The 26,088-nt window shown below is 42.2% G+C and overlaps 1 protein-coding gene across 5 annotated transcripts in view; it reads right to left on the bottom strand.

Annotated features, from left to right (window-relative positions):
- Positions 1-1,179: 1,179 nt before the first annotated feature.
- LOC108247892 (spectrin beta chain, non-erythrocytic 4) overlaps positions 1,180-26,088 on the bottom strand; it is a 75,353-nt gene continuing 50,444 nt past the window's right edge. For 2 of the 5 annotated variants that reach the window (XM_017436286.3, XM_017436289.3), the window contains 18 exons: positions 17,704-17,967; positions 15,229-15,453; positions 14,600-14,689; positions 14,238-14,516; positions 14,019-14,149; positions 12,950-13,154; positions 12,038-12,283; positions 11,816-11,950; positions 10,807-11,051; positions 10,590-10,728; positions 9,997-10,081; positions 9,478-9,674; positions 8,078-9,114; positions 7,943-8,003; positions 7,141-7,397; positions 3,375-3,545; positions 2,929-2,971; positions 1,180-2,842 (listed from right to left, as the gene is read on the bottom strand). In XM_017436286.3, the coding sequence (XP_017291775.1) occupies positions 2,555-2,842; positions 2,929-2,971; positions 3,375-3,545; positions 7,141-7,397; positions 7,943-8,003; positions 8,078-9,114; positions 9,478-9,674; positions 9,997-10,081; positions 10,590-10,728; positions 10,807-11,051; positions 11,816-11,950; positions 12,038-12,283; positions 12,950-13,154; positions 14,019-14,149; positions 14,238-14,516; positions 14,600-14,689; positions 15,229-15,453; positions 17,704-17,967 (4,098 nt within the window). In that variant the 3' untranslated portion in view covers positions 1,180-2,554. Of the gene's footprint in view, positions 2,843-2,928; positions 2,972-3,374; positions 3,546-4,148; positions 4,297-6,319; positions 6,665-7,140; positions 7,398-7,942; positions 8,004-8,077; positions 9,115-9,477; positions 9,675-9,996; positions 10,082-10,589; positions 10,729-10,806; positions 11,052-11,815; positions 11,951-12,037; positions 12,284-12,949; positions 13,155-14,018; positions 14,150-14,237; positions 14,517-14,599; positions 14,690-15,228; positions 15,454-17,703; positions 17,968-26,088 lie in introns of those variants that run through there. The other 3 variants (XM_017436287.3, XM_017436288.3, XM_025010602.2) reach the window with 3 other exon arrangements.

The raw sequence follows: 26,088 nt of genomic DNA, 5'->3' as shown, positions 1-26,088 counted from the left end.
ACAGGTCTGAACAGGTCAGCAGGTCTGAACAGGTCAGCTTGTCTGAACAGGTCTGAACAGGTCTGAAGGTCTGAACAGGTCTGAAGGTCTGAACAGGTCAGCAGGTCTGAACAGGTCAGCAGGTCTGAACAGGTCAGCAGGTCGCTGCTGCGCGACGGTCGGAGCGTTCGAGACTCAAACCTCCGACTCTTTTGTGTTTGACGTGCACAGAAATGTTCACATTGATCTGACATTCACTCCTGATGCAGAGGAATAAAATACGACAAATAAAAACAGGCAGCGATACACAAAACAGGCCCTTTGTGTACTGGGTACATACTCCGGCAGTACCAGGTACATACCAGATACTTGACTGGTACATAGCCTGTAAGTACCAGGTATGTACCCAGAACATATCAGATATGTACAAACTATGTACCAGGTACGTAGCCTGTAAATACTGGGTACTTACAGGCTATGTAGTATGTAAGTACCAGGTATGTACCCGGTAGATATCTGGTACTTACCTGATACAAAGCCTGCAAGTACCCAGTACACATTAGGTAAGTAGGCTGTAAGTACCTGCTACTTCATGTATTGCTGCCCAAAAAAACAAACCTTCTGATGAACAGAAACGCAGCTAAAAGTTCAGAAAAGATTTAAAGTCATTCAGTGAAAACCTACAAAAATAAAACAGCCACATACCATAAAATACTGTCAGCTGATGACCTTTGACCCCCCATAATACTAAGAATAAAAAAGAACCTGCTCGTAAAGCAATAAGTAAATGTACTGCAGTAAATGTGCATTTAAAGTCCAACTGAAGTCAAGCGCTTCTGTTTGCAGGTAAAAATATGTTTGTTTTTATAAAGTAATGAAATAAATGATCGGATCCTAACAGGAGAGCGAGAGTCCAAATAAATAAACTGCTGAAGCAGTTCATCGTGGCTCTCTGCCATGAAGAATAAAATAAATACAAAGCCAACATGTTAGATTAAAATTAACTCTAACCTTTTAAAGTTTAAATGAACTTACAGAACAGAAAGACATTTAAAAGGAGACACTTTGTTTTCATGCTCACCAGCTAAGAATCTGACCGTCTGCTTCCTGTTATTCTGTCGTTTTTATGGCTTTGTGATGATTTTACAGGAAACAAAACAAACGGAAACGCAGATGAGGAATCATACAAGCTCCTTTAGTTCGAGCAGAAACGTGTTTGTGTTTTAGGCTGTTTTTAATCCGGTTTAGGGTTCGGTTTCGGGGTTGGACGGTCGGAAGAAATCAAACAACACATGTGCTTAGATGTGGGTGCGTTGGGGGGTCGGACTTATCTGGAAGACTGAGGAGGACGGCACACGGTAAGAACACGCCAACAGAACCTGAGAGCTATGGAGACCCTGGGAGCAGCAGCACACACACATTTCTTTACATCTTCTATTAAAAATAAACATCGGATGCAACAATCAAAACAAAATGTAATAAAAAAGATGAGGCCTACTTTCAGCCCCAAAGGCCTCATTCATTAAAAACACGACAGATTTTGTGCTTATGACCAAAACCAAGACTGTGACAAACGCAACAACTGATCCTGATGTGAAGAAAAGCAGGTCACAATAAAGTTCAAGTCATTTCTTTAGATATAAAAATATAAATAGCCTCTACAGTTCCTCAAAATATGACCACTGTAACTTTATGCTGTTTTATTTACTCATTAAAAGAAAAACAACAAACAATATTCTAATGAATGAGGCCCCTGGGAATCAGAGCTTTCACAGATTTCTGATCCAATAAGTGAAGTTTCATAAATGGGACTGAGAGCTGCAGGTTTCAGGACACAAAAATAAACAAAACAACAAATAAATGAGCAGTTCTGCATCAATTCTGCAACAAATAGGGTAGATTTATGATCCTGTGTGTTTATGTAAGAACAAATTTCTCTCTTCCTTTAATAAAATGTAGAATATTTGACTTCTTCTGCACTTTTCTCAACTTAAACCTTCCAAGAATCAGAACCGGAGGTCGATGTTTGTTCGTATTCATGGCGCTGCTCGCGAACAAAATAAAATGTGTTTTTTTACAGCAGGACCTCGGGGAAGATGAACAGAAGAATCTACCTTTGTCTGTTTTGGCGTCGTTTGATTCTCGTGTGATTGGTGAGGAGTAATGTGAGACAGTGCAGGATGTTTTTTACAGATACAGCAGATAAAACAGACAGACTGGAATAACGTACAGATACAGCTCATCTCAGGGAAAAAAAAAACCAAAAAACCGACATGAAACAATGAGCTACGTTTTTCCGCGCTACCAGCAGTCAGTCAGTAACAGCCTTTGAATTAAAGTGATGCTCGCCTTGCCGCAGCGTCTGCAGTTCTCTGAAACAGCCACCAGGGGGAGTCAGTGACAGAAGACATCTCCTGCCGGGGTCAGTCCTTCGTTTGTCCATCCAAACACAGCCACTCGGTGGACAGTGTTGGAGTGAAGGTGGTGTCGGTGGGGGGGGTTACACCTCCCACCTGTGGCCCCGCCTCCCATCTATCATTCAATCGTTTTAATCCCAATCAATCTGGCGCCATGCTCACTTCTTCTTGCTGGATTTCTCAGAGCGTTTAGCGTCCGACTTTCCACCCCGCTCCGACTTCTCCGACCGCTCTCCCCTCTCCTTCTCCTTCTCTGCCCGCTCTATCCGATCCGCCCGGTCTGAGCGCTCGCCGCCTCGCTCTGACCGGTTGTCCACCTTGCTGCCGTCCCGCCGCGTCCCCTCGTCGGTGGATGAGGTAGTTGGTTGGGGCTGACCCCATTTGGCAATCTCCTCGTGCTCTGAGATACTGGTGGTGATGTTGCTCACCCAGGCTTTGAGGTCATCCTGTTAGAGGAAGGACAGACGAGCCGTGTGAGCGTCACCCTGCGGCTTCGTTAATTATGGAGCAGTTAAAACAACCAGCCTCTCACCTCATCTTTTGCATGAAACAAAAACTCACTGCCATCCTTCGTTCTGCAAGAAAAGAAAAAGAAGGTAACTTTTAAAGGAACTTGTAATAGAGAAGTTGCAGTTTGCAAACAACTAAATGCCTCACTATAAATTAGTTTATTTTAAACTTAAAAAAAGCTATTCTAAAATCCTGCAGAAAAATGGTGCAATGTCAGAGCTTGGTGTCCTGAATGACTCTCAGCTGAGGTTTCAGCCATTTCTGTGTAGATTACAGTCAATTAGGTGTGGTGGCCATCTTGAATCAGGCTGACTCCAGAAGATAATCAGATGCCAACTTAATTAAATATGAGCTCTAAGCTGAGGTCGGATGCAGTTTGTGTGACCAGGCTACAAAAAGGGATGCTTCATTACAACTTTAGACAAAAAAATATCAATCAATCAATCAATCAATCAACGAGCTCCTCACTTCAGCGTAAAGACGTTCTTCTTCTTCTTGTAGCCGTTGGTGACGTCGCACTGGCAGTGGGAGAGGCTGAGGAGCGGCTCGTTATTGTAGGGCGTGGCGGTGTTCTTGGCGTCCTTGTAGAAACCCAGCTCCCCCTTGTTGAGCACGCAGTACAGGTTGACCCATGACCTGCTGTGGTGTTGGCAAGCGGGAGGGAGGGAGGGTGGAGGCGGAGGTGGGGGGGGTGGGGTGTGAAAGTAAAGTGAGGAGCAAGGGGGAGGGGGGAGATGGAGGTTGGAGGGGGAGATTGGGAGGAGTCAGGAAAAGCTGCAGAGTGGCTGTCGCTAGGCTAACACCTGACTCACCTGGCCAGAGCAGACAGGTAGGTAGGCGGGATTGAGCAGCCCCAAGAAGGGAGGAGGAAACACACTGCTGAACAAACACAAATGAACGGACGGACACACGGATGGAGGAGGTGGGGCTGGAGGGATAGATGGATGGATGGATGGAAGGAGGAGTGGATGGATGGATGGAGGGATGGATGGAAGGAGGAGTGGATGGAGGGATGGGTGGAGGGATGGATGGATGGAGGGATGGATGGAAGGAGGAGTGGATGGAGGGATGGAGGGATGGATGGAAGGAGGAGTGGATGGAGGGATGGGTGGAGGGATGGATGGATAGAGGGATGGATGGAAGGAGGAGTGGATGGAGGGATGGATGGATGGAGAAGTGGATGGATGAGTGGATGGAGGAGTGGATGGAGGGATGGATGGAGGTATGGATGGATGGGTGGATGGATGGAGGAGTGGATGGAGGGATAGATGGATGGATGGATGGATGGAAGGAGGGATGGATGGATGCAGGGATGGATGGTTGGATGCAGGGATGGATGCGGGGTCTACGTACAGTTGGTGTGCTCCTGTGTTGCCCAGGCATGACTTACCTTGGAGGAGAAGAGAGGAACAGCCAGGAGCCCAGCGGGAAAGAGGAGGGAGGAAGAGGAGAGTTTGGTTAAATGGCTTTTTTGGCAGAGTTAACGTCTGAGGAGTGCGCGGCGGCGTGCTCACAGCATTCCACGAAGGAGCAGAGGAACACGGCACTGTGCAGAAGTTTCAGGCGTTTCAACAGAACAGCGAGGAGTCCGATCAGCCCTACGTTTACCCTGCAGCGTTTGAAGGAATGCCTGTCACCCGCCGCCCTTCATCCCAGAGTTTTAGACGGAGATCAGCTGATGTTTTAATCTTAAAAACAACGTTAAACATGATTTCAGCTGATCTGTTAGTGCTGGGGACGACCCTCAGCTACCTCAACAAATTTAAGCTCATGAGTTGTACCCATTTTTGCTGTGGCGGCCATCTTGAACTGAGTTGACTCCTAAAGTAAAAGAGTTGTAGATGGACCCCAGTGTTTATTTGTAAAGAGTTTCATTAAAATTTGTCCACTGGTTGATGAGATATTTTGCTAACAGACACCTTTCTTGGCAGCTTCCAGCTCCTTGTTACGAATCTGTTTTAATCCAACTTTGTTGAATCAAATTGTTCTTTAAAAATACAAAAAACGACGGAAAAACTAATCTGACAACCACCTTAAAACGTGTTTACCTCCATCTCTTTTTATTCTAAACATCATTGAAGACAGACTTATTAAAATGCTCACTTAACTTGCCTGAAACACGTGCACAGTACTACAGAGTTCCATCTGAAAGAACCGAGTGTGCAGATTAATATCCTGATTTTAAACAACCTTAAAGAACAAATTAAAAAAAACTTTTAAAATTCGTTAACGTTTAGGGGAACCTTTAATTTGAACCTTTTAGGACAGAGACTCTCAGCAACCTTTACAATCCAACGATCCATTTCAGTCCAGAGCCGTAAAACATGCTCATCAACTGGCGGCCCGCGGGCCACGACCAGCCCACTGGGGGACCCTCTCTGGCCTGTTATATAAATGCTGTATATATAAACTGTTCTTAGTTACATAAATAAACTAAAAATCTGCTATATGTATTAGTATTTTTACATGTTAAGACAAAAGAAAAGTTCATATTTATGTAAAGAAAAAATGTTATATAGTTTACAGATAAAATTAAAACACTGAACTAGCAGCCCAGTGGCTAACAGGCTAACAAGGCGTTTGCTCCTTGTATTTGTAGTTTTATTCACATATTTTCAAAGAAATGGAAAGGAAATCTGCTTAAACCTTTTCTGTTCAAAATCTAAATTATTTGCTTCCAGGTTATTTTGGTCCGAGTACAAAGAGACACATTTGGCCCCAGAGCCATGGGTTGCAGACCTCTGCCTTAAGGGGAACACCAAGTTAGTCTAATTATTTTTGGACATTTAGGTAATAATAACACACTAACTTATTTGTTGGAAGTTTAGGGTATATTAAAATGCAACAGACACGGCTTTCGCAAACTTTTGGAAAATGGAAATACAAGAAAATACTCAAATAACAGATTTTTATTCCTAAAACTATAAAATTAAAACCAGGAATCTGCTGGAAAATCCCAAACACAGCAAGCGAAATCTTATCAACGCTGCAAGTTTTCACCTAAAAAAGTAGGTTTTTTTTAAGGCTTTAAAAATGCATGTTGAAGGGAAATAGTGAGGTTTTTTATTTTACATAATGCACCCTGTGTTGACTTTTTTGTTGTCTTATAAAATGTAAAGAACTATTTGAAGGAACGTAACACATGTACTGAGTATTACCAAAATATTAATGTGCACACCAACTTCTTCCGTATCTAAATGAGCAGCGATGCAGCAAAAAAAACCCAGCTTGAATCTCAGTCTTTCTCCTGACGGGGCCGACTGTTTACTCTCCTCATCAAAGTCCGGTTCAGGGAGCACTCAGTCAGCCTCACACGGAGCGGTTTGTCCAGATTTAAGCCTTTCAGAACCATGCGTTACCTCGTCATGTACATAACAGGGCATGTACATGTGGCACATTCATCCACTGCCTTGAGTGGGCGCATGAGTGGGACTCATCCACGGCTGGAGCCAGATGAGCTTTTAGCCGTGCGTGCTCAGTCCAGCCATCAGAGGGCAGCGATGAGAGAGAGGCATTGTTCCTGGTGTCTCTCTGGAGGGAGCAGGATCTGTGGAGGTCAGGTTATGTCTCTGTGTGTGTGTGTGTGTGATTTCACTCTGGCCGTGTTCTCCACCCGGCCCGTTAGCCTGCTACTGAACGAGCCACCTCCACCGTGTATTGTACAGGAAGCATTTTAAGCATCATCATGCACAGAGTTTTCTCATGCTGTGGCGTTTCTTCAGGCTGCGGTTAATTCATGTAGCTGTTGTCCTCACAGTCTGATTGTAAGAATAACTGCGTCAGACATTCAGAAGCTGCAATAAGACTGGCTTTTCAAGAAACTGCTTAAATATGAAGGAAAACACTGAACAACAAACTAAAAGGTTAGTTGAGCTACTTAACAAACAATACAGTATTCAAGTTTGAAAACTACCTATCATGTATCTGCAAGCTGATCAGAGCTCCATCTTAACGCTGATTTGGTGGCAGCTTGTAAGGACCACATATCAGTTGAGCAAATGTTTGTCATGCAGTTTCAGTCAAGCGTGTTAGCTTCGTAACCCAGCATGCTAAAGTCATGCCACTGTTGCCATTGATGAGTCAGAATAACCAATAAATGCAACATACAGTGATATCTTAGAAGTGGTAAACTCTGACCAACTTCCTCATGTATCAAACTATAGATGTGACTTTAAAGAACTCGTGGATTTGTTCAGGTTTCTTTCTTTTCCCCTGTACGACCCTGAACACCCACCTGTTGGTGCTCTTCTTCATGCTCTCGATGTCCAGCTTGCGGAACAGGAAGCCCTCGTGGTGTGCTGTATGTGTCGGAGGCTGGGGGACGGCGGGGCTGCTCTGAGCCGGAGCAGACCTGGACCTCCTCGTGGTCTCTCCTGGCTCTTTGGGACGCGGCCGGCGGCGGGGTTTGGGTCTGTCCCGGGCTCGAGGCCTGTCGGGACGGGAAGACTTCTCTGGTAACCCATTGGGCAGGCGGGGCACCTCGCCGCGGGCCTGAGGACAGAGAGGGTTGATGGTCGTCTCACGTCGTTTTTAAACATGTCAAGTCTTTGTTCTTTCTAAGAAGCCTTTTAGAGCTGACTCTAAGCAGCTGAAATCAGTTAACTAATCTGTCTTTGCTTCGAGTAAGTTTCATTTCACAAACAGTAAATGTTCACCGACATAGCCCATCTTTATTATTAAACTAAAAAACTACCTTCCATCAGTGGTCATTCTCACTAAAAGTTACACAGAGATAAATATTTTAAACTGTTGAAGCTAAACCAAGCTTGCAATCGTTGATCACCATTTAGGCAGTTAGATGCACACATGCTCAGATTTACAGTTTTTAGAAAATGTAACATGAACATGGACATTTTAATGACTTCAACACTATAAAATTTAATACTGTAATTTAGATTTTATGACCTCAGAATGATGTTGGTTTATAGGACCAGATGGTCCTTCCCTCCCTCTGCATCCCCAAAGAATCGTTCCGATGGGATCGGGCTAAGTGTTAGGGGACAGGGGGGGGTGGGATTGTGCCCTAATGTCCAGACCTGTGCTGCTTCTCTTTCCTGCAGCTGCTCTACAATCTCTGCCATGGTGGATCTCTTCTCTCTGTAAAAAAGTAAAAGATTATTAACCAAATGCAATGTCCAACCTAAAAACCCCTCGGGGTGTCAGAGTCTCACCCTCCTCCGGAGCGTCGGTCTGACTGTTCTCTCCCGATGTCGTTCTCGCTGGACTCCTGTCTCTCTGTCCGGTGCCTGTCTCTCTCTCTTCTCCGGCCATCATGGCCCCCCTGGCCCTCCTGTTCGCTGGATGTTTGCCTCTCTAGCGTCCGTCTCTCTCTCCTCTCTGCCTGTTCTCTCCACACCTCCTGAGGTAGCTCGTCCCTGCGTGCCTGGATCAGCTGCTCGCTGGACAGCTGCCGCTCTATCCTGTGGTCGCGGTGATACGTGTGCGTCTGAACCTGAGGCTCAGCGTGGCCGAAAGTGTCGGGCCTCGATCCCCGCTGCCCCCTGGTGGGCTCGCTGTGCAGGCGCTCTCGGCCCGGCTCCTGCAGCACCACCTCAGCCATCACCGCCACCTCTGCCCTCTCTGTTCCCAGCTCTCCAACCTTTGCGTCTCTCTCCCGTCCCTTCTCCCTCACTTTCTCCAGCCGGCTGGCCACAATCAGCGGCGTCACGGCATCATCCAGGTGCTTGATTTTGGGTTGCCGAAGATACGGGGAGGTCTTCGCCTCCAGTTCCCTGGCTGCCTGCCCTGGTGGCTGCAGGTGACTCATCACCTTTGTGGCCTGATCTCTTGCTGTGCTGGCACTTTCTCTCATCTGATTGGCTGAGACTAACATCGCTGCTGTGGCAACAGATGCAATTGACGATGGAGCTGGCTGCCCAAATCCTGATGCCACGCCCACCAAACCGCCGTGCCGGGCGTCCAGGGTGTGGCGGTAACTAGAACCATTCATTACAGAGGTGTAGTTGGCAACTGTTGACCCCAGCCGCCGAGCCACAGATGATGGAGAGGGTGTCGGGGTGGCCGGCGATGGGGACGGAGGAGAGCTGGCTTCATTCTGCTCATAGATGGTTTGTCTCATGACGGGGGAAACGGGGAGGCGGGGGAGGTTTGTTGGACTGGCTGATGCATCTTGGGGCTCTAGGAAGACTTTACGACCCAGGAGAGGGGTTGGGGGTAGCTTACTCTGCTCTGCTCTCAGCTTTTCCACCTGCGAAAGCAAGCAGCACAAGCAGCTTACACATCTGGAAAAACACCATCAATGCATAAATCCAGGTTTTAGAGCAACATATGGTCCCACCCAGACAAAGTCTCTTTTTAGGGAAGGCCTTGCATATTTCAGCAAGACGATGTTAAACCGTCTCCTCAGTTCCTTGACATTTACAGTGTTGTTAAAAGAAGAGGAGATGCTTCACAACTTCTTTGAGATGTGTTGCTGCCACAAAATTTAAAATGACCTGTTTTTTCTCCCAAACATGGCACAGTTTGAACATTTGAAATGCTTACTGTGTTCCACTGTAAATAAAAAAGAAGTAGGGTTGTATTTTATTGACTCTTAAAAGGGATAAGTTACCGTGGTGAGCCGTCGTAAGGAGCTGAATCGCTCCTCCCAGGTGGCGGCAGCTTTGCGGAAGGCTTCATGGCGACGAATGAGTTGCTCCACCTCATCGACACTCCCTCCCAGCTCTTTGCTGCTGATCAGCGGCTCCTGAGCGGTCAGCCAGGCCTCCGCCACCATCGCCTCCTGGGCAAACTGATGAACTTCCAACACTGAGGGCAGACAACGGGAAACAGATACAAAGTCACGAGGAAATACGGTGACGTTCTCCATTCCCACCCTTTAAACAGTCCTTTAATCCTGGTCCTCAGAGCCACCGTCCTGCAGGTTCTCCTTGTTCCTCTGCTCCAACACACCTGATCTGAATCAATGGGTGATTAACAGGCTTCTGCAGAACATGAAGAGGTGATTTAACCTCTGAATCAGGTGTGCTGGAGCAGAGAAACAAGGAAAACATGCAGGATGGTGGCCCTGAGGACCAGGACTGGACACCCCTGCCTTTAAAGAAGACAGATTTCAGGGATGTGTGCTCACAGTGCTGCAGGACTTCCCAGTGCTTGTCCCATTTCTCAGACAGCTCTCGTTGCTTAGCAATCACCTTTTCCAGTTTCTCCTTGATCTGAAACCAGCAGCAGATGAAAACTCCAGGATTAAAAAGTTTTCTTGTCTAGTCTCTGATGCAAAAAGTGACATGCCATGAAACGTAAAAAAATACTTCAAAAAAGGACTTTTCTGTCCTCAAAAACTGAAGACATCCTGTTAAACTGACATGATGCTTGAAATGTCAGTGTCTGAAACATTTTATTTTGCAACTAATTTTAATTCTTAGCCGATGTCAGTAAGCCTCAATCTCAGTGGAACTGAAATATTGTTTCTAATATATGAGCCAAAAGTTAGAATTACTTTTGAAAAGTCACGTTTAAAACACTAATCTATTTATTTCTGTACAGTCTTTTTAAACAAACCTGTGGATTTCATCCTAAAAGCATGGCTGATCCTCTCTCAGCTAAAATCCTACAGTTAGTTGGAAAAGGCCAAATTTGAGTTTGTTGATGCAAATGTTTAATTTTCAAACATTTATCAGGCATGTTGAGAATATCTTTCTTGTCATAAAGTCCTCATCTCACCTCTTCAGCTGCAGGGTTTCTAGCAGCCAGCAGTGTTTTTCCCATCTCGACACACTCCAGAGTGCTCTGGCTGCGAGCATCCACTTCGCTCTTTAGGCTCTGGTGATAGTTCATCAGCACCTCGACTGAGGACACGTCCCTGCAGGAATCACAGAAACGCAGAGCGTCACAGACAAACGCCTACATCTGCTGAGCTTCCAGCTCAGTTCTGCAATACCTGGGTTTTTCTCCTGTGCCGATCTGACAGATGATCGAGTCCATCCACATGATCTGATCTCGGACCATGCTGAAGAACCTCAGCTTGTCCGTCTCGGTGGTGATCTGGAGTCGACACTCTTCGCAGGAAGTCAGCAGTTCCTTCCAGTACTGCATCACCTCGTGTTCCCGACACGCGATGGCCTCGGCCTTCTCGCCGGCGTACACCGTCCTCAGCTGGGCCGCGCTCTCCTGCAGCTGACGCACCTGACGGAGCAGGAAAGCAGACTTCAGGAAAAACAGCAGCATGTTTTGTTTCTTGTTTCTGCAGCGTTCAGTCAGAGCAGCTGTGGTTCTGCATCGTTTTCAGTAAAATGCACCGCTTCTTCTGCACTCCAGGTGCACGAAGCAGGTTTGATGAAGCAATACAAGAGTAAAGAGGGAGTTCTAACTAACATTTAACTATCCAAGGAAGACTATTCAGACGACTTTGGTAGATTAGAAAATTAACCTATCACCACTGCCTCGTGTGCATGTGGTTATTAAAACGTTTTGCACTTTTATGAGTGAATAAACGATATATCAAACACCAAGAAATCCTTAAAGGAATGTTTATCATCCGCCAACATTCAAGCCAGAGTTTTAGACTAAGAAATGATGGATTAAAGCCGTTTTGGTCAAACGTTGAAAATTAAATGATGCTTGATGTTAGAATCTAAGTATTTGTTGTGAATGACTCTCAGTTACAACCACACTGAATTTTAGCAAAGAAATCTGTAAAATAGACTAAGATGTAGCCATTTTTTGTGCTTTTGACAGTCGGCTTGACTCCAGATGTGCATCCAGTGATTACTTTCTGCATCCATCCAGTGGTTCAGGAGATATTTTGTTAACAGACGGGCTCACAAACACACATGTTATTGTCTGCCTTTGTTCAAGAACGATAAGTTTTAAGGAAAAATAAACAGAAAGACCAAATCGGCGACTGCTTTGTAGGTGGTTTGTTCGTGTTTGTGTTTGTGTTGCTCCACCTGTGTGACAAGCAGCTGGATGTCCTGCTCGAAGCTGTGAAGGAGTCTCTGCAGGGTGCTGGTGTTGGAGGTGCTGCCCTGCCGAGCCCGGACTTCTGGTAGGCGTCGATGTTTGTCCTCAATCTGAGCCAAAACCTGTAAGTGAAGAAACGGGAGTGCATCCAGTGTTAGGTTCATCTGTAAGAAGAGCAGAAACTGACCAGCCTGAGGTTTGAGTTTCACCTCTTTGCAGTCAGAGAAGAACTTGTGCAGCTGGTGAGACGCTGCAAGCATCTGAGCTCGGGTCTCCATGAGCTCCAGCAGGTCGGCCCAGGCCTCGTTCACGCCGTCCTTCCATTCAGCTATGGTCGCCGCCTCGGAGTGGCCATAGTCTATCAGCTCATCCACCATCTGGTTGACGGCCGTCACACGTTCCTGCCCGACACTTCCTGTCTCCGACGCAAACTCTGTAAACTTCTCCTGCAGGACCTGACGAAAAAAACGTGTTTTATTTATCACAATAAAACGACTAAATGTGCAAAAAACATTAAAGCACACCTATTAATGTCCTGTGGGCATTATCTTCTTCTCATTTTATCAATTTATTTGTTTTCATCACTATATAGTACTTAATCAAATCACGCCAAGCTGCAGAATAATTTACTCCCATCTTTTCTTTAAAGTTGAACATTCAAAGCTGGAAATGGTCTTTTTACCTACCAAGTTTTGAAAAGATTACAGTGTAAATTAAAAACAATAATAATATTACTAAAAATAAGAAATAACAAGGCAAAATTCTACCATTCAAAGCTCCTTTTCCCTCTCTGTTGCTCCAATGATCACATTAGCAACAAATCCTTCATAACTTAAGCATTTTCTCTGATTAGATTTGATCAAATTTAGAAGAATTAAGTGAGAGGAAGAGTTCAGGGTTTCAGAGCAAACAGAAATAAGTTGTGGATTGGATATTCAGAAAATGAGAGTCTTTATATCTGCAGGAAGTTGCTCAGTAATTTACAGTATGAAGCTCATAAATAAGTTTGAATGATCTCAGAAACTGATTCTGTCGTGGCTTGAATGATGTCACAAAGGAAGCTCCAAACAAGCCGAGGTTGTCATTTAAAGAAATCTGTCCTCCATCCTCAGCGGACTCACAGTGACATGCTCGAAGTCTTGGCCCAGTTCGGGCGAGCTGGCGACCACTTCCCTCTGAGCGATCCACTGCTCCAGCTCGTCCACCTCCCTGTTCAGCTGATAGAGCCAGTACTGCTGCTCCAGGCGACTCTTCCTCTCCTCCACCAGGTCCTTCAGAGACACGTACAGGCGGTCAATCTGCGACTGACGCTTGCTGATCTGTTCGCTGTGGAGCAGAAAACAAAAAGCCGGCAGATTAAAATTCGTAAAAAGTCATAAAAGATTGATTTAAACATTTTATAAAGAAGTATTCTGCCTGCATTCTTATGCTTTTAAAAGTACAAAGAGACATTTTTCTAGAACTGTATTTATCTCATTATTCTTCATGATAAAAACTGATTTTGCTTTATTAGAAAAAAAAAGAAGAGTCAAACTTTGACCAGCAACATGAACTGACATCGACATCGGACAACAACAGTTTTATTTATCAGACGTTCAAGTTGACACGAGAAAGTTAAAACAAGCAAAACAAAAACTCAAACGATCAGAAGACCAGCTAAACTGAGCAGAACAGTAGCTAAAAGCTAAAATAAGAAGAACAGAAGCTAAAAGCTAAAATAAGAAGAACAGTAGCTAAAAGCTAAAATAAGCAGAACAGTAGCTAAAAGTTAAGAACAAAACAGCAGTGAAGAGCTAAAATTAGTAAAGCAGTAGCTACAATCTAAAACCAGCAAAACAGTAGCTAAAAACTAAATTAACTACACTAAAACTAAACTAAAATGAGCAAAACCATAGCTAAAAGCTAAATATATCCAAACAATTAGCAACATTGCTAAAAGCAAATTGGAGCATAAGAAGACAGAAAGAGTAAGTTCCCTGAAACAGATTTTAAAGATCATTATTTTGATGGAATTGAACTTTAATATGATGGAATTTTAATATATTAAAAATATAAAAGTCCCAGCAGCTCATTCCCGTTCGAACTGAATGATTTGATTCATGAGTGGTTTAAATTTTACAGATTTATTCTGTAATTTCATCATGTTTTTACCCCTAACTTTGCATTAGACCTGTGTTTGTCCGCGCTCACCTGTCCGGATGGCCCATCTCCAGCAGCTGCCGACACTGCAGCGACAGCAGGCCCACGGTCTCGGCGTAGTCCTCGATGGTCTGCTCCAGGAGCAGATGTTTCTTCAGCAGCTGCAGCGTGCTCGGTTCATCCTACGGGAGAGCAGATCAGTGCATACAGGAGACGTTTCTAATGATGCACCTTTTTAACCCTTTCTTAATTTCAGCCAAACGAAATCACCTTCCCCTTCTCCTCATTCATCATGTGCAGCTCCTGCTCGCTCAGCCAGGCCTCAACCTCGGCCGTGTCGAAGTAGTACTGCTGGGCCTGGTACATGGCGTCCAGAACCAGCTGCCTCCGCTCCGTCTCGGCCCACAGCAGCTCCCACAGCTGAGCCAGCTGGTCGTGGCCGGCCCTGACGCAGTCGGCCTCCGGGCTGCGTATGGAGGCGATGATCCCGGCCCTCTCCAGGACGTCTTCCATTCTGCTCCTGTGGCCCTCCAGCTCCCTCTGAAGAGTCTGAGTTTGAGGAAAAGGCATCACTGAGGCCAGATCACAGGTGTTTGTTGGTCTGCAGCGATAACCTGTTCTGATCTTCTCACCTGGTTCTTCTTCATGAGCTGCTGGACGGCCTGCAGCGTTGACCCATGCTCCTGAGACATGGCCAGCGGGAGACGCTCCTGAACCCATAGCTAGAACCACACAGAGGTGAACACGTGAGTGTGCATGTATTCAACACTATTAATATTATTATTAATCTGTGTATTTCTTGCTTTAAAGGCCGACTCAAGCAGAGTCTGGCAAGGAAAATTCTGTTGGTGACCATAAAGACTCAGTTTTTTCATTTGGAAATTCGGTGAGCCTGCAGTCATTTTAGGACTTTGTAAATTTAGCAAAACTCTCAAAAGACAGAGCAGCTTGAAGTTCACTTTGTATGACGTAGAGATGCATTCAGGGTTAGCAGACTGAAACCACCTGAAGTACAGGGGTAGCAAAAACGGAAAAAACGTTTTTTTATTGCTGGAGTTAGTGTTTTGTTAGGATATCCACCAGTGGCATCTTTAGATATAAATGATTTATTATAAGAGAATAAATAATTAGTATTCACATGTTTCAGCCTAATAACTATCTTGCATTAATGTCAGTTGACTGCCATGAATGTTACACACTGAAAACATATCGTCAACATGTAACCCATGGAGCCTACAGACTGTTTGTGTCTCCGACTCACAATCTCGTCCTCTAGGTCCCGCCCGACTTGATGAACTTCCTTAGACGCCAGAAGAATGCGCCGCCTCTCTTTTAGCGGCTCGATCAGACGGGCCATCCTGGTCTCCACGGCAACCTGCCGCTCGGCGACCGTCTCCTTCACCTGCGTCTGCTGCGGGATGGAGCCCGCCTGCACCTGGAGCTGCCCCACCTCCTTATACCACTCCTCCATCTGGGTTTCCATGGTCTAACGGGGACGAAGAGGGGACGTTATTGAGACAAAAGAGAAGAAAATACGTCCAGGGGAGAGAGGATAAAAGTGGAATGGTGAAATTAGCAAAACAGAAATGTAAAAGTGACGAGTTTGTGAACTTTCTAAGGTGATTTTTTTTTTTATTTCTAACTTAAAATACCCATAATTTCTCTTTTACTTTATAGCAAAAATAACCAACTTTTTAACTCACCATCAATAAGTGATCAAATTTTGTGTCTAACACATTTTTTCTGTAATGAAACATTTCAGTAAAACAAAACGATACCAGTGAAAGGAAAGTAAGAGCTGAAATAAATATGTTTTAATAATAAAACACTAAAAACAAAAAAATATGATGTAAACAACTCAAACCAGCAGGAGAACAGCATGAAGTGTAGTGAAGGCTACTGTACCCCACGCCAGGATGGATGCTGGGTAGGCAGGTGTGGTAAAGCAGAGCTAATGGCGGCTTGTTAAAGGAAGCTGTAAGCTGCATGCTGTGGGGGGGAGGAGGAGAGTGAGAGATGTCTGATGAAGTGATGAAGAACGAGTGAAGCCCGGGTCCAACACAGCTGAGGAGTTTCATCCCAACATCTGAATTTTTCAAAGCATCAAAAAGAACAAACAAGAACCTCTTCACCTCTTCGATGCACCACAAGAGAGCGGATGATTCACCGCAGAAAAATCTGTCCACCAGGAACCATTAAACCTGATGACCGTGCAGCTGCTTTGCTGTCGCCTCCACCAACAGGCACATTTTTATAATAAAGATCTTAAAAAACACGTTTAAGTTTCCTTTAACTTTAACTCAAGCGTGACTTTCAGACTTTTAGTCGAAGTCGTTAAAGCAGAGGTCTGAAACGTTTCAATAAAGTAAAATGCACAACTATGTATTGTTTTTAAGTATTAAGACAAAAAAAAACCCACTTTATATATTTCTACAAAATAAAATTATATTATGCAGACTTATTTGAGTCCATATTTGTATAAAAAGGGTAAAATAAGTAGCCTGTTTAGAGATAAATAAAACAAAGAAGATAAAAAGTAAGAGCTGTCTGATTTAACTATGACACGTCCTTGGCCTTTATTTTTATTTGGCATGTTAAAATAAGAAACCACCTGCATGTTTTCATGCATAAAAAGATATTTATTTCTTTCTTGCAAAAAAAACCAACTGAAAATACTGGATGGAAACCATTGCATGAGGGAAAACTCTCACAGGAGAGATTTCTATCACTTACAGACAATAACAGAGTCTTTATGTCTCCATGGGTCCTCTGTTCGTACAACAGATGAGTTAGAAAGAAAAGGAAATAAATAAATAAAAGTAGAACAAGCAGAGAAATATTCTGATCTCAGCTGAATTTGTAAAACTAACCGCATCAACTGAAATCTGAGCTCCTCCTAAGTTTTAAAACAAATGAAATAGTTAAAAAATTCAGTTTTTTCCTGGTTAAAAGTCCACAGTTCCAAAGCGATACAGTAGTTCTTGTCTAAAACCTTCAAACTGAATGCAATAAAACACAAACTGACTGAGATAAAAATATATTTGATCAGATAATTCATGTCCCCAAAGGTGTGATTCTATTAGAAATTATTCTTTAAAAAAAATCTAAACAAAACTACAAGATCATAGCAAAAATCCCACTCATTGTCTTCTTAACGTTAGTAAACTGATGTTGGGATGAAACTGCAATAAAAGCTTCCTGGGTTTGCATGAATGTTGATGAATTCAACTGAAATAATGAACACAAATCGGAAATGAACGCATGAACATATGAGAGGCTGACATGAGCTGAAAAGCTAAACAGAAAACATCAAGAAAAATCCTGGTTTTAGTCATTTTTTTACACGCAATGTTTTTTCGTTTCTGTATTAATATAACGAAGACAACAAAATGTAGAGGAAAACTAACAGAAGTTTCTCAGTTTCTCATGCAAAACAGCCTCCAAATAGGATAAAAACTGAGCTGAACATAAACTAAAAGTGTCAAAACATAAAAGATAGAAGAACTCGAAATATGTTGTAAAGAACATCTTTATAGCTGCTCACAAAAAGGCCTAAAATAACAAAAAAAAAGTACAGTACAGTACCAGTACACTTAAAACTAAATATTGCTAATAAATTAAAAATATCTAACCTACTTATGAGCCCTGGATGAGAGATCACATAATGTTTAAAGCTTAAGATAAAGAGAATATCTAACCAGCGTCTTTCTGGGTCAACACTGGAAACTCTACGTACTTGTAGTTTCTTCAGCTGTTTGTTGACAGTGGTGAGGTCCTGTCCCTGGTCCACGTAGACCAGCTGACCCTCCAGCTGGCCCAGTCTCTGGTCCAGGCTTTCATAACTCTGAACCAGCAGGTCCGCCTTGTTGGCCTCGAAAAGCTGGCGGGCTTTGGCCTGAGTGGTGCTCTCCAGGTCCTGCCAGCACTCCCTGATCTCCTCCAGCTTCTTCTGGACCACCGGGCTCAGTTCTGGCTTCTCCTTGATCAGCTGCTGACCCTCCTGCGATGGGAGCACAGGAGCAAAGACCTCAACAAGACGGAGAGACTTCAGATCCTGAACAGAAATAAGGATTACTGCAAAAAGAAAGGGTTCAAACGACGCAAACAAGTCTTAAAATTAAATAAAAATAATCCAAGTTTTATAAAATGTGAAGGATTTAATCTGTTTAGGAGCCCATCATTCTACAGATAGAAGGATTATTCTTCCCAGGAGTGGACATCACAGCAAATTCACCCCAAGGTCAGACCATGCAGTGCTCAGAGAAACAACAAGCTTAGGTTAAAGGTCATGACAGGACGACAATACAGCATGTTTACAAGCAACAAAAAGTATTTTTATCACTCTGAAAAAAAAAAAAACTAGATAAAGAGAAATTTAGGCAATGAAATATAAAACTACTGGGATTTCTCTGGTATTTTTATATTCAATATTTAATTAACTGGGTGAGTTATTTTGGCACAAAAATACAGTTACGTTCAAATCCTAAAAGTAGATTTTCATAATTTTATGGATTGCAAATTAAAATATTTGGGGTTTTGAAAGAGGCTACCTCTGAGATTAAACTAGTTACTGAAAAATATTGTGATCAGATGAGGTCAACAGGAAAAAAATCCCATAAACCGAGGCTGGCAGACGACACGGAGGGGCGTGCACGTCTGTGTGTGCACGTCTGCGTGTGTAACGAGATTAAACCACATCGACTTAAAGAGACTCATAAATTACCCCACACTCCCCTTCCCCCCTTATCTTCCTTTTTCCCATTTTTACCCTCTTTTGTTCATCATCCCTTTCTGAACAAACACATGGGGCCGCCATCTTTTCTCTTCACTTTATGTTTTATTCTGTCGCCCCCGACTCACGAATCCTTCTCCCATCTGACTCCTTCGGGTCAAGTCTGCGAGTTTAAATGTGCGATGGAGAAAAGATACAAACATCTGGAATACTGCAAATAAAGATCACACTTCCTTTAATTTAACTTAATTTAGTCTCGTTGAATGAACGCTGAGTCAGCATTCTCACTATTGTTTTTACTGTTTATAGTTTCTTTCCTACATTTTAGCAATTAAACTACTTCCATATCCTTCATGCTATTGTAACCATTTATATTTATTAAAAAAAAAACATTCACTGAGATCTCATAGTTCTTTGAAATCTTTTTCTATTTTTTGTCTTCTTTTAATCATTTTAGCTTTAGGCACTGGTTTCGCTAATTTAAGCATTTTAGCTGTGCTTTTAGCTCCAGTTCTGCTGATTTTAGCTTTTCATTTTAGTCCTTCAGCATTCCCACTGCATTTCCACAGAAAACAATCATTTCTCTAGTCTTATCTGTTTTGCTTACTTTGTGTTTGAAAAGAGATATAAACAGAGTTGAGCTTGTTGGTGATTTAATGTTCTGACCGTTTTCCAACATTTGGTGCTTGGCAGGAGGTAATTTCAGACTCTGCTCGGTCCCTTCACCAGCATCACAAAGCATCTATGAGGACCGAGTCATCATCCACAGAGGACAACATCCAGCCTGACTCACTTATCAGAAAATCTACCGACACAGAGCGCTGCCCTCAAACAGGAAACTGGACGGCACTAATGCGATAAGAGCACTTCCTGTCCGAAAGAAGTGAGTGTCGGTGATGAAATCTCTGTTTACAGAGCGTGAATATCTGTGAAATAAAAAGAGAGCGGAGCTACAAGCGGCCCGCACTACATGACTGTCATTTCCAGCGTAAGTGGGTTACGTCAGCTGCCGTCCTCGGCGGCGAGTGGGAGGCTGCGTGGGCTCGAGCTGCTTCTCCCCCCTCAGGACGTCATCTTCCTCTGCTCAAACAAACAGCATCTGCCCAGGAGAACCCCTGTCCTGGTTTCTGTTCTCCAGAACACGGGAGAATCCATCACACCGTCCCATTAATCAGCTGGTGTGGACGCTGAGCGCCGAATGGCTCCTGAAGAAACTGAATTGTTGAATCTAAATAAGCAGAACAGGAGCTAAAAGGAGCACAATGTTTGCTAGAAGTACCTAAATCAGGGGTGTCCAACCCTGGTCCTCAGGGCCACCATCCTGCAGGTTTTCCTTGTTTCTCTGCTCCAACACACCTGATCTGAATCAATGGGGGATTAACAGGCTTCTGCAGAACATGAAGAGGTGATTTAACCTCTGAATCAGGTGTGTTGGAGCAGGGAAACAAGGAAAACCTGCAGGATGGTGGCTCTGAGGACCAGGACTGGACACCCCTGACCTAAATGCTTGCTACAAGGATAGCTAGAAGCTAAAAGTAGAAACAGGCTAGCTGAAAGTAACAAAAAGCTAAATGAAGACTAGCTATAATCCTAAAAGCATTAAGAGGCTAAATAAAAGTATAAAAATATGGATAGGAGTTAAAAATAGCAAAAGGACAAATAAAAATATCTAAAGGTAAGCTAGAAGGTAAAAGCAGCAGAATGGTAATTAAAAGTAGCAAATAACCAGCTAAAGCCTAAAAGTTTCAAAAGGCTGTTTAAAAGCTAAAAGCAGCAAAAAGTTAGCTAAAAGCTAAAAACAGCAAAACGCCAACTAAATGCTCAAAGTAGCAAAGAATAGCTAAAAGGGTAAAAGTGCAAAAAGGCCAATATATAAAAGTATAACTGAAGAAGAGCTACAAACTAAACGGTGCGTTATAAGATAAAAACAGCAGGAAGTTGAATGTGTTTCTATGGGGAAAATATGTGTTTTTCAAAAAAGTTAAAGTATAAAAGTTACAAAAACCAAAAGTCTTCACACCCGTCTCCTGAATGAGCCGAACTTCTTGACATATGAGCGGCTAAAGCAGCACAAAGTAAGAAAAAGTAGTTCGACGATTTAACACAAGAAGCACATGCATGTAAACCAGAAGCGAGAGTAAAACAGGACAAACAGAACGAGGAGTCCTGCCGGTGCCGACAGATGGACAGATGGGTCGTCCCGGTTCTGATGGGCGGTGTGTGTTTCACACTCGGGCCACAGCATCTACTCTGTCAATATTTACTCCAAAAAAAAGCTGTCCCTTCGCCCAAACAACAACAACAACAACAACTCAGCTCGCCGATGTGGCTCGGGGGCTGGCGTTTTGTTTTTAGCTTTAAAATTCAGGTTGTTTGTGGTTTGTCCCTCCGATGAGTCCTGAAACGCGATCAGCTGAGAACATAAACAAAGAGTCTTCAGTTTTAATGCAGAAACCAAAAGTTTTCTTTATATGTGGAGTTTATGCAAGACAGAAATTTAAATTTTAAATGCAATAAAGCTGCTTACAGCCTGAAGACTACTGACAGAGCTAAAAATATATAGATAACTTCATTTACATTTATTTTTCCAGAGAGTGCCTACGGCCTCCTCTTCTCATCTTTGATGAGGAAGCAGCAAAACTACGTCTCTAACTTTGGTTTAATGCTCACTCCCCTGACTTACAGAAACACAAAGCTCAGAACTGAAAAACAGCAGAAAAAAATATGACAGCGTTCATTTCATCCTGTTCTGTGAAAATATCTGAACGACAGAAAAATTATGAAATGTGTCAGAAATGAAAATAAATCAGAAACTCCAAAAACTGACCTTACTGTTTATATGTTTCTATACACTAAAAATAAAAGCCTTTTTATCTCTTTTATTACCAATATGAGCTGTAAAATATATATAACACAATATAAATGGGTAAAATACTGAGTAACTGAACAGAAGCAGTTCAGTATTGATATGTAAACTAACTACTGTTCAGCTTTTTATATATTAAAATATTCAATTAATTTTCTTTCAATAGTTCCAAATCACAACTAATGTCGTGTTAGTGCAACTTAAAAAAACAGCTAAACATTCAGCACATATTCAGCACAAGAGCCAAGAAGACAGCAGCAAAAACACCAACACACCAATTCAACCTTTGTTTTTATTTACAGGGATGTAAACAATAAAACCCACTGAATCAGGTCCAAGTAAAAAAAACCTCTGACTCCTCCTGTGATCAAAAAAGAGCAACTAAGCTGACAGCCCTGTGGATTTTTAATTATTATTTGGAATAAAAGAAAAATCAGGCATATTGCACAAACATTTACTCAAACAGCTCAACGGTTTTTAACCAAACTGCTGTAATCGTTCATCTTTCTTTTCAGCTTGAGTCAAAGACAGAAAGCAGACGTAACCATAAACAGTTATTGGAAGAAAAACCAGCAGCAGACGTTAAACTTGTCCTTCTTAATGTTAACGAGGTCAAATAATTATCAAGCAGGAAGGGATAAGAACCAGAACCATAAAACCCACCAGGTTGAGGCTTAAAACTGCAGATTTACACGATTTGTTCTCTGTAAAAACCTTTAAAAGCTCCTCATTGGACTCCATCTTTACCACGCTGCATCAAAGTGACTGAAGTTTACAACCATTTCTGAAAATGTACATTTCTAGCTAAACAAATATTAAATAATAATGATATTTTTGCCATTCATATTTTAGAACAGCTCATTCAGGAGATTAGTGGTATGACTTTTGGATGTAGGATTTTTTATATCTATTTACACTTATTTACTCTTTAAAGACATTATTGTCTTTAAACTCTTCTTTAGTATATTTGCTCTATTTTTATCCTTTTATACTACTTTTAGCTTTTAGCTATTGTAATGCTAACTTTTGTTTTCCCAGAGGAATCAACATTAAACCAGATGGAATTGGTAAAAGTGGTTTATTGTTTAGTCTTTTCAGTTTTAAACAAAAGGAGAACAAACTGAAGGTAACATTAACGGGATTAATTACATTAGATGAGGATTTACAAATAAAACATCTGACAAAATGCTGTTTAATCATAAAATAAACAATTAAAGTGTAAGTGGTATTTAACCAAAACTCTACGTAATAAATTTATAAACCTTTTTATAGCAAAGATCCAAACTCAAAAGCTTTTAGACTCTAACTAAGACTTTAACAAACTAAATAACAACATCAGCATCATGCTACTGTTTCCTGCTTTTCACCAGCGTTCTTCTACTTTTAGCTGATTTTTTACTGCTTTTACCTAATATTTTGCTACTTTTAGATTTCACCTAGCATTCTGTTTCTTTTAGCTTCTTCAGCGAGTTTTATTTTATTTTACTTTCACAGAAAATGTCATTTCTCTAGTTCATAGTAAAGATGCTCTTAGTTCTGGTGTTGATCCGGTTCGAAGCGGAGGTTCAGAACAGCCCTTATTGATTAAACACTGCGTTACATATTCAGAACAATGCGGACGTCAGCTTATCGGATCAACACCTACAGCTCAGTACTGCAAGGCTCTTTGCTTACTTTACGCCACTCTCTGCTCATCGAGTCTTTGCTCCAGTTTCAGCAGAAACTCGTCACAAATCTGTGCAACAGCAGAGATCTTTAACAGGCTGGAATAAACATGAGCACAACGTTTCCCCCAAAGAAACTGGATCTGTTTAACACAAACCACAGCTCTAAGATTGTCGAGGAGCCATCTTGCAAAATGCAGCACAATGCAGTGGTTATGTCTGGATCAATACTCGTCTGATCGTCTTTGAAAAGAAACTGTGACAAAAACTGAGCAAGTTTTAGGTAAACTGGACACAGGACTGCACACTGGATTTGTTTTTTTCTCGACATCACTCATTTGGAATAAGCCTGACCCCCAAATTTCACAAATAAAACAAAATAACAGACAGTGATCACATGATTCGTTTATCTGCAGATATGTAAATAAATCCTCTTCATCCTAAAGTGCATTGCATTTCAGTTTCTTACATGTGCCTTCAATTAGCCCAAGAATAAACTGAGCTAAAGCTTCCAGTGTTATTGTTGTTTGAATTTATGTTTACCATTGTTTATTTGTTACAAAAGGTATTATTCTATGCCTCTGAGATACAAATAAACTATCTTTGTGACAGGCTTCAAGTTACAAAGCACCTAAAGGAAAAATTCAAATGTTTTCTTTGCTAAGTTTTTTTTTGTGGTGTGGTTCATCCCTTGAGTTAGGTGTCTTAAATAACTCCTAGGTCAGAGTTAAGTGGCTTTAAATTCAGACTTTCAGAAAAGCCTGAAGAACTATTTAACTTTTAAAGATTATTAAGAAAGTCTAAAGAAAATATAAAGCACATTACTATCCACCAACATTTATTTAACTAAACCTACATCCATTTAAATGAGCAGACTATTTTATAATAACTATTATAGTAATCATCCCATAGAGGTGTTTTAATAAGAAATAAAATTAAATATCTGTATATGGACCTTCTTCAATGTGTTTTATAGAATTAAACATTTTCTTAATTGTTTAATCAAAACAGCTATAAATGTTTTAGCCGAGACAAAACCTGATTAGATTCTGATAGGCTTCAAAAAAGTTAATTTAAGGATCGGTTTGATATTGCAGGAAATATAAAAACAACTGTTTTTATTAACATGTTTCTGTTAAAGAAAAGAAAATATTAGGACTTTGGAGAAAAAAACAAAAACAAAATTGTGCCGCTTTTTTTGTACAATTCATCCTTAAAATGTATCAATTTTTTTTAAGTAGCAGCTGGAAGCTAAATGAGTAAAAATTTCAGCTGAACAGAGACGAGCCTTCATGCAGGTTGGTTATTAAAACACAACCTAAACAGATTTATGAATTTAGAGAAAAGGGGTCGAGAGGCGGGTAAAGAAAATGGACGGATGTTTCCATATCAGCTGACCAATCAATAAAGTGAATTAATGGTTAAATGTCTGTTAAATGATTGTGTTCCTGCTCCTAAAGTTCCTCTAAATTGTATTAAGGTTCGTGGAAAATCCAAGATGACGGCAGATTATTCCAGAAGAAGAGGATGGAAAACAGCCGGATAAGCAGAAATGAAAGTATTGAGAACGGATGAAAAAGTGAGAGGGGAAACAGGAAGAAGCGTCAGGAGGGGATGGAGGAATGACCTTCACACATGAGCTGCACGAGGAGGAGGAGGAGGGAGAGCTGATTGGGCAGCTGTTGCCAGGCAACCGTTACAAGCACAGGAACCAGGAGACACGCTGCTCCAGCTTGTCATCACGACATGCCGCCGCGTTCGACAAGGTGAATCGTGATGATCAGAACAGGTGTCCTCTGTCACCGCCTCTGCTTCGTTCACAAACGATGTCTTCCTCCACAGCTGCTCGTTAAAGCATCTCCAAACTGATAAAACTGACATTCATACCCAATACTGACCTCGTGGAAATGTCTTTCATCCAACAGGAAGCAGTGATAGCAGAATACACTCACAGCTGGAGTTTCTGATGTCTTTCAAGGCACAGAAGAAATTTATATGTGGAAGTTAGCCTTGAAAAAAAGGGCTAAATTTAGCCAAGAAATTAGGTCTTTTCCACATGAAAATACGGTCTTTCCAAAAAACATAATGTGTCTTTACTGGGGTCGTAGATTAGATTAAAGGTGGGTCTATGATGTCATCATTATCAAAACGTTGTGTTTAGGATCTCAATGGTGGTGCATTTCTGTTTGTTTAAACTCTGGAAACTGATTTCAAAAGTTACCATTTAGGGAAGTAATGTCCAGTCCTGGTCCTCTAGGGCCACCATCCTGAATGTTTTAGATGTTTCTCTGTGTCAGCACACCTGATGTATCAGACGTATTGGAGCAGGGGAACTAAAACATGCAGGATAAAGACCCCTGAGGACCAGAATCCATGTGAGTCCATGTGGACTCAAGGCTGAAACTATACCAAACGATTCAACATTCACAAATTCACTGAATCCGTCTTTGAGGACTGCGCACTGCGCTCCATGTTTTAGACGTGTTTCTGTTCGAACGGACCTGATTCAAAAGAGTGAATTACTTCAGCAGTTTGTCATCAAGGTCTGTCAAAGCCAAAAGCCAGAACTGTGCAGAAACAAAGGTGACCAGAAAAAGATAGAAATACGAGGCTTAAAATAGATAAATGAATCCGACTCAGGGTCATACGTCTGCAGAGGAAGACTGATCACTAACAGAAGTAAGAGCGCGCAGGTGCAGACAAACAGCACAGGCAGACCCTCCAGGATTTCCCGATGTTGCGATCGCAACTATTAACGCAAAATCAAGCAAACCCCGCGAAATTGCAACTTTTTGCAACTTTGCCCAAAACACTGCAACTTTCCTGCAACTTTAACCCAATATTTATTGTTTCTAAAGT

Source organism: Kryptolebias marmoratus, linkage group LG2 (assembly GCF_001649575.2).
Source record: "Kryptolebias marmoratus isolate JLee-2015 linkage group LG2, ASM164957v2, whole genome shotgun sequence".
Classification (NCBI taxonomy): domain Eukaryota; kingdom Metazoa; phylum Chordata; class Actinopteri; order Cyprinodontiformes; family Rivulidae; genus Kryptolebias; species Kryptolebias marmoratus.
This window is presented reverse-complemented; position numbering and strand designations above follow the sequence as displayed.